We start from the raw sequence: 11615 nt of genomic DNA, 5'->3' as shown, positions 1-11615 counted from the left end.
CCCTGGATATATAAGTCCTTTGTAAGATTTATGGTAGACATTTTTTCCTGCCATAAGTTATCTGTTTGCTCACGTGTCTTGTGATGAGAAGGTGCTTTTAACTTCGGTGAAGTCCAATTCATCAATTTTTGTTTTATGGTTAATACTTTGTGTCCTCTGTAATAAGTCTTTACCAACCCCAAAGTCAGGAATATCTTTTTAAGCTTTACAGTTTTAACTTTTGTGTTCAGGTCCATGATCCACTTTGAATTTAAAAACTTTCCCCTTTGTTATTAGGTAGGGGTCAGAAATGGCAACCCACTCCAATATTCTTGCCTGGAGAATTCTATGGACAGAGGAGCCTGGCGGGCTACAGTCCATGGGGTCACAAAGAGTCAGACATGACTGAGCAACTAACATACAGGAGTCAAATATCTTTGTTTTCCATATGAATATTTAGTTTATTCCAGCAGCATTTGTCACAGCAGTTTTCCTTTACTCACTGAATTGTTTTGGTGTCACTGTCTAAAACCTTCGGACCATAATGTCTGTGGATCTACTTATGCACACTCTTCTGTTTCATTAATCTGCTTATCTTTTTGTCAGAACTTTATAAGTCCTGATGTCCAGTACAACAGGACTTCCAGTTCCTTCTAAGACTGTTCAAAAATGCAAAGGAACTAGAAAAAACAACATAGTGTGTATTCCTACTTATTTCACTTTAATTTTTCTCAACATTGTTTAATATTTTTCAGTGTAGAGACCTTGTACATCCTTTGCTAACTTTATTCCTGCATATGTCATAATTTGAAGATATTGTCAGTTTTGGTTTTTGATACTCCTAATCCTCCAGTGGTAAGTTTTAACTCATTGTGCTTAATCAGACCTACATTATAAATTATTCAAGTAAAAATGAGTGTACCTTTCTTATGAAACTCTTCATTTAAAGTCTTAAAGTTTTGTTCGTAAGACTGGAAGGAATTCTGCTGACATTAATAGTACCAAAATTAGGGAGGAATAACACTCCCTCCTCTAATTCTCTCAAAGCAGAGATGAAGTGATAGAATCTCAGAATGTGTGATTTGCCTGAGATCTTACAGCTGCTGATAAAACAAGGATAGAGTCATTGTGCTTTCTAGGGCTTTTACTGCAGTGGAGTCTTACTTACCTCTGGCTACATCTTAGATATGTTTACAAAATAATGATATCTAAAAATTATTTCAGTGTAGCTAGATTGTGGATGGATCTTTTTTTAATAAGGCGGGTACAGAGGTTGGCGCCCTATGCCCTGTGGCGCGTTTGATAAATGAAGCTTTCTTGGGACACAGCCCGTTCATTTACATTTGTCTGCAGCTGCTTTCACAGGACAACTCCAGGGCTGAGTAGCTGCAGCAGACATCCTAAGGCCTGATCAACCTAAAACAGATACTATCTGGCCCCTTTCCGAATAAGTCTGCCAACCCCTGGGCTATTGTCATCTAAACATATTTTAAACAGGAGATTTTCCTATTTCAAACCAGTACTGACACAGTCCTGTGGGGAGCAGTTTATTTTACATGACAGAAGAATCTAAGTACTTTGCATTCCTTCTTATAGTTTTTATTAAAATGAGTGAGTTTTTATCTACTAAAACTAAACTATTTTTACTAAATATGTTACCAGCAATTGTATAACTTTTTACATACAAATGCTTAGTGTTGATATACTGTGATGGGTTTTCATGAGAATTAGTATCATGTTATCTCTCTAACATGATATATATCATGTTAGAGAGATATATATCATGTTAGATATATATCTCTAACATGATATATTATCAAGTGACCAGCTTTCTAATAAATTGTGAGAGAAATACACCTAGAAGAAAAAAAATCAAGATACTTAGGAAGAGATATGTTTACTCCTCAGAGAGTAGAAATCACTCAGGAGGGAAGGATTATCCGTCATCCGTGCCCCCTTCAAAGCAACATATTCTGTGTCCTCGTCCTACATCTTTAAAAGCTTTGTGTTTTGAAATAATTACAGACCTACAGGGAGTTGGCAAGATAGTACAGACACATCTTATGTAGCTGTAGTTCAATAACAAAACCCTTTCATCACATGTAGTTTCCTGTAACCACAATTTATATATATATCTCTTCAATCTTAACAAAAATGGGTTGTTATCAACATTTTACCAGTTTGGGTAAAGTATTATATCAATGTTATATGTTTTATTTCCACTATCAAACAGCTGAGAAAACTCAAAGGACAGTTTATCATATTTACCTGTTGAGTTCAGTTGCTCAGGCGTGTTCAACTCTTTGCAACCCCATGAACCGCAGCACACTGGGCCTCCCTGTCCATCACCAACTCCCGAAGTCCACCCAAACCCAAGTCCATTGAGTCAGTGATGCCATCCAACTGTCTCATCCTCTGTTGTCCCTTTCTCCTCCTGCCCTCAATCTTTCCCAGCATCAGGGTCTTTTCAAATGAGTCAGTTCTTCCCATCAGGTGGCCAGAGTACTGGAGTTTCAGCTTCAACATCAGTCCTTCCAATGAACACCCAGGACTGATCTCCTTTAGGATGGACTGGTGGATCTCCTCGCAGTCCAAGGAACTCTCAAGAGTCTGTCAACACCACAGTTCAAAAGCTTCAATTCTTCTGCATTTTTGCTCAATTGTTCCTCCTTCCTGATGTTCGAAGACTTTTTTTTTTAAGCATTTCCTTTCTATTTCAAGAACTTCCCTTAGTCACTCTTTTAAGGTAGGTCTAGTCAGCAGATTTGTTTTTGCTTTCCATCATCTGGCATGTCTTTATTTTTCCTTCATTCCTGAAGGATAATTATATCAGATACAGAATTCAGAGTTGACAGTTCTTTTAGCATTTGAAGAATTCTGTGCCCTTTTTCTGTCCTCCACGGTTTCTGAGGAGACATATCTCACCTGGATTATCTTCCCAGGGTAGGTACGGTGGTATTTCTGTCTTGCTGCTCTCAAGCTTTTTTCTTTGCCTTTATTTTTCAGAAGTTGGTCTTATTGTAGATTTCTTTAGGATTACGTTGTTTGGGTTTCACCCAGTTTTGTAAATGTATAGGTTTATGTCTTTTGCCACATTTGGAAACTTGTCAGCCATTAATTCTTTCAGATGCTTTTTCAGCCCCACCCTTATCTTCTCTCCTGGGATTCCAGTGACATGAATGCTGGATTTTTTTATTATAGACTCACATGTACTATTTTTGGACTGTTCTCTTGGTTCAGATTGGGTAATTTCTAAGTTCCTGATCCTTTCCTTCTTTTTGAGATTTTCCTTGTTCTTGGTATACAAAAATACAATTTTCTCATTATACTGGACACTTGGTTTTATGTTGAAAGACTCTGGATCTTGTTTCAATCTTCTGTTTCAGCACATCTTCTCTGACACCATGCTGGTGGGCAACGTGGGGTATGCACACTGCCTCCTCGCTGCTACCCACTGTAGGGTGAAGGTCCAGGTTCACCGCTTGGCCTCCTCTGACACCCTGGCAGGGGTTAAGGTACCTCTTTATTGTCTAAAGAACATGGGCCTCATTGACACCATGAGAATGGTGGGTAGGTGTAGAAGTGTGGGCTGGCTCCCTGTGTGGCCTCCACTGATGCCACAGGGGTGGAGAGAGGATATCACAGGGCAGGGATGGTGTCCTAGCTCCCCACTGAGCCTTCTCTGCCACCACCCCTGTAGAGGACCAGGGCAGCCTCATGAGAGCTGAGTAAGGAAGAAAGTCTGGGCTCTCCACCTGGCCCCAGCTGACAGGGGAAGGCTGGGGCCCTGTTTTTATCCATGGTGTCTGGCAATTACCGTGTGGAAGTTCTTTGGCTTGAGAAAGCCAGCTTTTCTTGGCTTCAGTTATCTCTGCCATCGGTGTTTTGAGGCTGCTGGTTTTACCAGCACCTAGTCTGGGAAAAATGAGGTAAAAGAAAACACAGGAACTCATTGCTATGTTACTATTTGGGTCCAAAGTCCTTAGCCAGTCTGCTGCCTTTTCATTTTTCAGGTTGTTTCTGTTGCTTTGATAAATAGCCCGGGTTTTAGCTGTGCTTAATGGGAAGAACAGAGAAAAGGTCTCTATCTTGTCCCTTCTTGGGGGTTTTGCTTCTTAGAGTTGACAGTGGTTCTGTGTATTTTAGGTCTGAGAAAATTAGTGAATACACCTCAGATTATGAAAGCCAGGTTTGTGGAAGGAGGAAGTCTCCAGTGAATGAGTGTGAGTGTGTACACGTACACACACACAGTAACACTAGCCCAGTGGTAGTTTAAAAGTTCTTGGGATTCCTTTTTTGCCAGAAGGATATATACCACTAAGGATGTTGAGGCAGAAAGTCACTAAAAATATTTTAACAAATGAGTCATATAGAGAAGAAATATTTCAAAAGTATTTTAAAGATTTTTTTCTTTGCAGTTTTATTTTTTAATTATGTAAAAACAAAACAGCATGGTTTCAAAGTCTCAACTTTAAGACAAGGTACTTTGTGGAAATTACAGTTCCATCCCTGTTTCCTGCTTACACACCCTTGCTGCTTACTTCCCCAAAGTTAACTACTGGTACTGACTTTAGTTATTCTTCCATTGTTTCTTTTTTGAAAGTAGAAGCTAATATATACATACATATAAACATGCATATATAAAATTCCTTTGCATGAGTACAGACTCCTCAATTATAAGGAAATCCCAAAACCGATGTAACCCATTCTCTGTTGATGGATAGTTGGGTTACATTCAGGTTGTTTACAGTTTTTTGCTATTACAAGAATGTTGCACTAAATAATCTATACATAGATGGCATTTTTGTATTTTTTTTTTGCCAGCGTATCTTTGGGATAGAATCTTAGCGCAGTGGGATTGCTGCACAGAATGGTAAGTGTACATGACATTATTGTAGATATCGTCAAATTCCCTTCTACGGGTGTTGCATTTTTGTCTTCAAACCAGCAATTTAAATACGCCTGTTTACCCACAGTCTTTTGAGAAAACAGTTTCTCAGATTTAAGGTTTATTGCCCATTTGCTAGAAGAAAAATGGCTTCTTCCTATAATTTGAATTTGTAGTCTTTTTAATAGTGCGGCTGACCATTTTTTTATATGTTTGAGTCACCTAAATTTCTGCGAATTTGTAGTATCTTTTGCCTGTTTTTCTCGTGGGTTACTGTTTCTCAACTTTCACTCTAGAAATTAGGGATATTGAACTTTTGTAATTTAAACTGTAAATATTTTCCCATTTATCATTTGTTTTTTGCTTTGCTTTTGGTGTTTTTAGACATGCAGCCATTTGTTTTTATATAGTCAATTTCCCTTATTTTACAATGAATCACGTTTAGGTAAGTTCACCTATTTTTTTTGCTAGTGCCTAGATGGTTTCATTTTTATATTTAGATCTTTGTTCCAATTAGAATTTGTATGATGAGAAATGGATTCCATTTCATCTTTTCTGTGTATGGCTATCAGGTTGTTCCAACATCATTTTTCAAACATCTTCCTCCCCGTCTCTGCCTTAGAGCTGCTTTATCATAACCAGGTTTCCATTGCATTGTCTCTTCCTGTGCCAGCACACCATCATTTTATTTACAGATATGTTTGGATGGATGTGAGACTACCTTCCCTCCTTGGTCTTCCTTTGCAGGGATTTCCTGGCTATCTTTGCTTATTTCTACTTCCAAATGAATTTATAATTAATTAGCTTGTCTAACTCTTTAAAGTCACCAATAAAAATATTAGGGACTTTTAAAAGTTAGACAAGCTAATTAATTAATTAAGATGTCAGGGAGAACTGACATCTTTATGGTGAGGAATCTTGCCATCCAAGAACACCATATGTCTTGTCTTTTGTTCAGTTCTACATTTGGACCTCAGGGAGTGTCCTTTAGCACATCTAAGTTTTGCAAATTTCCTGATAAGTTTTTTCCTAAGTAGTTTTTGCTATTCTAAATATTGTCTGCTCTCCGTTATTTCTTCTATTATTTGTTTATGTGAAGAATACTGGTTTTATAATTTACTAAATACACAGTACTGATCCATGGATTGCCTTGGGTTTTGCAGATATATAAAATCATCTATGTAAACAGTAACTGCGTTACTCTTTCTCATGTTTTAGGCTTTTTTAAAAACATCTAATTGTCCTGGATACAATACAGTGTTAAATAAGTCAGTATAACGTGTTCTTATCTTGTAAAAAACCTCTACCAGTTTCCCAATTAAGATGTTGACTTTGAGAATATAATGTATACACACACACACCCCTTAAGAAAGGAATTATCCATTAATTCTCGTTTTTATTATGAATACTTAATTTTAGTCAAATGCCTTTTTGTATCTTGTAAAATCAGCATACATGCTTTCCTCCTTAGCCTTTTATTCATGTGATGAACTATGCTAGTGGTTCTCCTAATATGAAGCCACCCTTCCATTTCTGAAATAGACCTCTCAGTCACTGTTAAAAGTCCAGTTAAGCTGGAGTGAAAATATCCCCAGTTGTAAGGACTTAGAAGGGTTTATTTCTCGCTCAGGCTACCTGTCTCATTTTGGGTCATCTTTATTCTAGCACCCAGGTCCTGGGAGTAGCTACCATCTGGAACATCACTGATTTTAGGGAAAAGAGAAAAAGAAGACAATGGTGAACCGAGGGCTGGCAGGGAAGTATAATCTCCCCATAGGGAAGGGCACTGCATGGGAGGCACAAAATACTTTGTGAGAGATACGATATACCACTTACTGTATGTCACTGGACTCAGTTTGCTAACATTTTCTTTAGAATTTTACTACAGTCATGAGAGATTGGCCTGTAGTTTTCGTGAAAGTCACTCAGTCATGTCCGACTCTGCGAACCCATGGACTATACAGTCTGTGGAATTCTCCAGGCCAGAATACTGGAGTGGGTAGCCTTCACTTCTCCAGGGGATCTTCCCAACCCAGGAATCAAACCTGGGTCTCCTGAATTGGAGGTGGATTCTTTACCACCTGAGCTATCAGGGAAGCCCATAGTTTTTATAGTTTCTTACTTTATAAAAAAAAAATTTGTAAGTAAAAACTTACCTTCATATTAAGACTGCAAGGTAACTGACACATGGTAGCCAAATTTAAAAGTATAAAGGTTATGTGGTGGCAGAAGAACAACTTCTGCCTTGGAGGATCATTCTTTAATAATGAAAGGTGTTTAATGTGCCACATGTGGTCTGTGGTACATACCTGTGTCTGAGACGTGTTTCTAACATTTCATCTCCCACTTTTGAACCCTGGATCATACGTCAGTTTCTCTTTACACATTCCTGACAGGACTTTTAACCAAACGGGTTCCTGAAGAGTCGAGAGTCTTCCTGTGGGTGGAGCCTGGAGGTTTTCCCTCACCCTCTCACCACCTCCTTGATGCCCTGCCGCCATCATCAGGGCTCCTTTGGCCAAGCCTCCCAACAAGCAGTAGGAACACTGCCTCACCTGTAAGACTGGTAACCGATAGGTATTTATTCATATCTATTCATATCTTTAATATGGACAAGCTGAAAACACCAGAGTCCACAGCCTAAGGCTGCTTGCCTTCAGAAAGCCCTAAAGCTGCTGTTAAGAGAACATTTCTTTGGCCTTTCCACTGGGAAGAGGAGAGAGGCCACTGTTTGCCAAGTGCTGGTAGCTTCATGTGGATGTAATTTAGTTTCATCTTTGCTGAATACAACTTTACCAAAACTGGGAGTGATAGAACCTTGTCTCAGCGGGTATTATTAAATCCCTGGACCGGTGAATGGTTGGAAGGAAGACAGGTAGGGGGAAGCCAAATCTAGAAAAATGGGATAAATGACAGTAAAATCTGTGACTTCTGAAAGTCATACAGGTCTTATCAGTATAATTTGGCACATTCTCCTAACAGTAGAATCATATACTTACTCCAAAATCTGATGGCTATAAGCTGCATGTAAAATGCTAACACTGGCCACCTCACCTGTCCAGAGCTTGCTTTTACTGTATCTTCTTCAGCTAACCGGCCAAAGGGCAGATCATCTTTCTGGAGTATAGCTCACTTTCCCTGCTGAGACCTTTTTCCATGTTCTGTCTGTCTGTAAGGCAGTCTCCATCATATCTGAAATCTTAGGCCTCAAGGCCCGTAGAGTCACCAGTCCACCAAGAGGGAGGGGTGGCTCAACTGGCCCCTTGGATTCCTCCTAACTGGTCTCTCTCGCCTACTACGTCATTTTCGCACCACTGCTTGGAACTCTGCTGGTCCAGTATCATGGAAACTGCTGTGAGCGGAGACCAGGCAGCATCTTATTTAGTAAATGCCAGTGGGAGTCCTCCTGCCACTTGTTGGCTGTGATTGCTCATCTGCTGTTTTCATAAGTCTGTGATTCTTACAATGCTAGTGAAGCCCTTTCTCCAGTGCTGGCTTGGAGCATTTGCTCAGTTGGTAAAAAGTCACCTTTGCCTCTGATGATGATGTATATTATCCAAGATGTCCTCAAGGTCATTGCTGGGAGACCATAGCTGAGGCACAGTGATTGCTAGATACACAAGTAGTGGGCTGTACATATACAGCACCAATTCAAGAAAAGAAAGGACAGCGTCTACTTCAGTGACTGCATTCTGGCCTGTTCAAAATCAGCCATGCAGGCGTTAAGAAGTAAATACACTGAAATATGCTTAACTGGAAAAAGTACCCAAGACGGTGACTCAAATAGAAATTAAGGATCTTTTCACTACATAATACTAGAGGAAAGCCTCTTAATCCAAATTTTACACAAAAATTGTTACTTGCTTTTCCTTCAGAACAGATGATCCACTTGGGTTTTCTATGGTTTGGCCACACCAATAAAAAAATCCAGCAAACACTGAAAGGAAGTAAAAGCTGTTAGAGAACAGAACGGCACATAAATTGTTAAAGAACAGAGCAGCACAAAAGATTCCACAGATCGTAATATTTATCACACCGGAAAAAGTGCCCTCAGGGAAAGACTTCTCCACTTAATATTCTATTCAAAGAGTATTTTTTAAAGAAACAAACTACAGAACAACAATGAAAGGCCTCATACTCTACCAGCACATTTACGCATAACCTTTTTGAAATTTCCCTTCAATGAATATTAAGAGCGCAGGAAAAGAGCTGATGAACATCCCTGATTATAACTACATTAAGCTTAATAATACTGAGGGGGTTAAATTGGCCTTTCCAAAGCAAAAGTGGCAGATTTCTGGGATTTATAGGCTCTGGTGCTCAGAAGATCTTGTCCCCCTGCAAGACTAAGAAAACCTACAGGTAAGATTCTCTAAAATGTGGTTGTTTTAAGCTTTTGAAGTGTTTGGGTTAAAGCAGTTATTTTGTGAGTCTTCAATTAGGCAGACAGTTGGTGACTAAAACAAGAAAATAAAACAATGAAGAAGAAAAACTCATAAGTACTTGAGAGTGACCAACAAGCTACTTAACATAAATTTAGGGTAGAGCGACCAGACAGAAGTGCTTGTCTGTCTTCCTTGGCATTCTGATGTTAACACTTAAAAACGTCAGTGCTAGAAAACTTCATTGAAAACTTTTTTATTTTTGGCGTGGGGTGGGTTGGTGAGAGATGAGAAATCAACATTATTAATACTGATTCCCTTTATTCTATACTTCTATACAGAGGACTTTCTTATAAATTATAGTAAGTTTCTGATTAAAAACTTCAGTAGGGTTCACTGTGGTTAAATCAGAATGATACAGAGATCACCATATGGCTGCACCTGCAGCCCCGGGGGACGCGTGGTGACCAGGGAGGCCAGGAGCAGAGGGAGCTGATCATTTTCACTCCTTTTTCACCTCGTCGTTGTCCCTGCTGGGCTTGAACAGGGGAATCTGCTGACCATCCTTGAGCTCTAAGAAGACCTCCTGAAGGTTCCACCTGAGAAAAACCAAAAGTATAGTCTCTCATCAATGAAACACCGAGGCAAGAGACATGGTTTAAAAGGAAATAAACAGTTGTTTGGAATTTCTTAAATTTTTTAAACTATTTTATGTTAGCACTATGTTAACAATGTTTTAACCTTTTATTCCAGGCTATCTTTATTTAAATCGCCATCAAGGCAAGTTTCACAATGAATGGCTGGAATCGGAGAAGGAGCACCTCATTCCTGGTTTCCTAATTCCCCTCGACCTTCAGCTCCGCCTCTAATCCCAGGCTCAGGGGTCAGCGAGGCCAGGCAGGGACTGCCTTGTGTCCCCAGGAATTAAAATACATCCTGGCTAAAGAGCAGACATCTCAGAGAGAGGCTTCCCGTGGGGGAAGTGACTGACTTAGCTCCTGGCAACCAGACAAGAAAAGCCAATTAATGGGGTGGAGGGAGAGCTTACATAAAGAATGTGATGAATAACTCTGGAACAGGAACCCAGGCCTTTATTCACTTGTAACGACAGAGGCAGCAGTGTTGGAAACTGTGACACAGCATGGCAGACCTAGACCACACCAACTAAAGCTCCTCAAATTCAGTAGTTTGCATTGGATAAAATGTCCGGACTGAGCTAAGAGCAAAAGCACTGGCATGCATGTTGTCCTGGCTGTGAAACTTCTGAAGCTTTGAAAAACTAATTCTTAGTGCCGCAATCATACAACTGCAGTTGAAAAGGGAAATCAAGATTGTTTCCAGAAGAAGGTTCTCCTCCTCCTCCCCACCCACTTTCCCATCATACCTCTTAAAGGGGGCATCTCTGGATGAGCTGACATAGAGATGGCCCTCTGACTTTGGTCCAGAGACAGGGATCTTCAGCTGGGGGGTATAAAGAGACGTAAGTGGATACAATGCTATCCTCTGAGAGATGGCTATAATGTGAGAAGAGCATGAGGCCCCTCTCAGGTGATGGGAACAGTCTATATCTAGGTAGGGGCTTGAGTTGCATGCTGCTGCTAAGTCGCTTCAGTCATGTCTGACCCTGTGCGACCCCATGGACTGCAGCCTACCAGGCTTCTCTGTCCATGGGCTTCTCCAGGCAAGAACACTGGAGTGGGTTGCCATTTCGTTCTCCAACGCATGAAAGTGGAAAGTGAAGTCGCTCAGTTGTGTCTGAGTCTTAGCGACCCCATGGACTGCATAGGGGGATGCATTTGTTAAAATTCATCAGATCCTGAGAGTAAATTTTACCTCAAAAAAAGCAACCATAAACTCTGATTAATGATATACAGCTTATGAATTTAAAGGTGAAGTGTATGGCTATTTGGAAATAATAAGATAGGTTCATGAACAAATAGAGGTAGGCAAATAGGTACAGGATAAAGCACACTGAGCAAAATATTACAGAATCCAGGTAGCAGATACATGAGTTCCACAGCATAAATTCTTTCATCTTTTCCATATACTTGAAACTTTTCATAATAGAAAAACAAAAAACAAGTCCACTGTTTGTTTAAAAAGGGTAAAACCTTTTTGTTTAAAAAAACAAATTTTTAAAATTTAAAAAACAAATTTTTTAAATTAAAAAAACCAATTTGTTTAAAAATTGGTCCATACTCTGATCTGGACCATAAAGGAGTTAGAAAAAGAACAAAGCCCAAAGTCAGTGAAAGGAAATAATAAAAATCAGAGGAAATTAATAGATTTAAAAAACAATAGAAAAGATAAATATAATCTAGAGCTGGGAAAAGATAAAAATCAACAAACCTCTAGCCAGACTCAAG

The 11615-nt window shown here is 39.5% G+C and overlaps 1 protein-coding gene across 12 annotated transcripts in view; it reads right to left on the bottom strand.

Annotated features, from left to right (window-relative positions):
- Window positions 1-9489: 9489 nt before the first annotated feature.
- The window catches only part of LOC133246312 (cytochrome c oxidase assembly factor 1 homolog), a 95332-nt gene continuing 93206 nt past the window's right edge, over window positions 9490-11615 (bottom strand). For all 12 annotated transcript variants that reach the window (XM_061414486.1, XM_061414489.1, XM_061414493.1 and 9 more), the window contains 2 exons: window positions 10634-10710; window positions 9490-9848 (listed from right to left, as the gene is read on the bottom strand). In XM_061414486.1, the coding sequence (XP_061270470.1) occupies window positions 9752-9848; window positions 10634-10710 (174 nt within the window). In that variant the 3' untranslated portion in view covers window positions 9490-9751. The remainder of the gene's footprint in view (window positions 9849-10633; window positions 10711-11615) is intronic.

The sequence above is a fragment of the Bos javanicus genome, chromosome 4 (genome assembly GCF_032452875.1).
Source record: "Bos javanicus breed banteng chromosome 4, ARS-OSU_banteng_1.0, whole genome shotgun sequence".
Taxonomy (NCBI): Eukaryota; Metazoa; Chordata; class Mammalia; order Artiodactyla; family Bovidae; genus Bos; species Bos javanicus.
The sequence above is the reverse complement of the archived record's forward strand: the minus strand, read 5'-3'. Positions and strand labels throughout refer to the sequence as shown.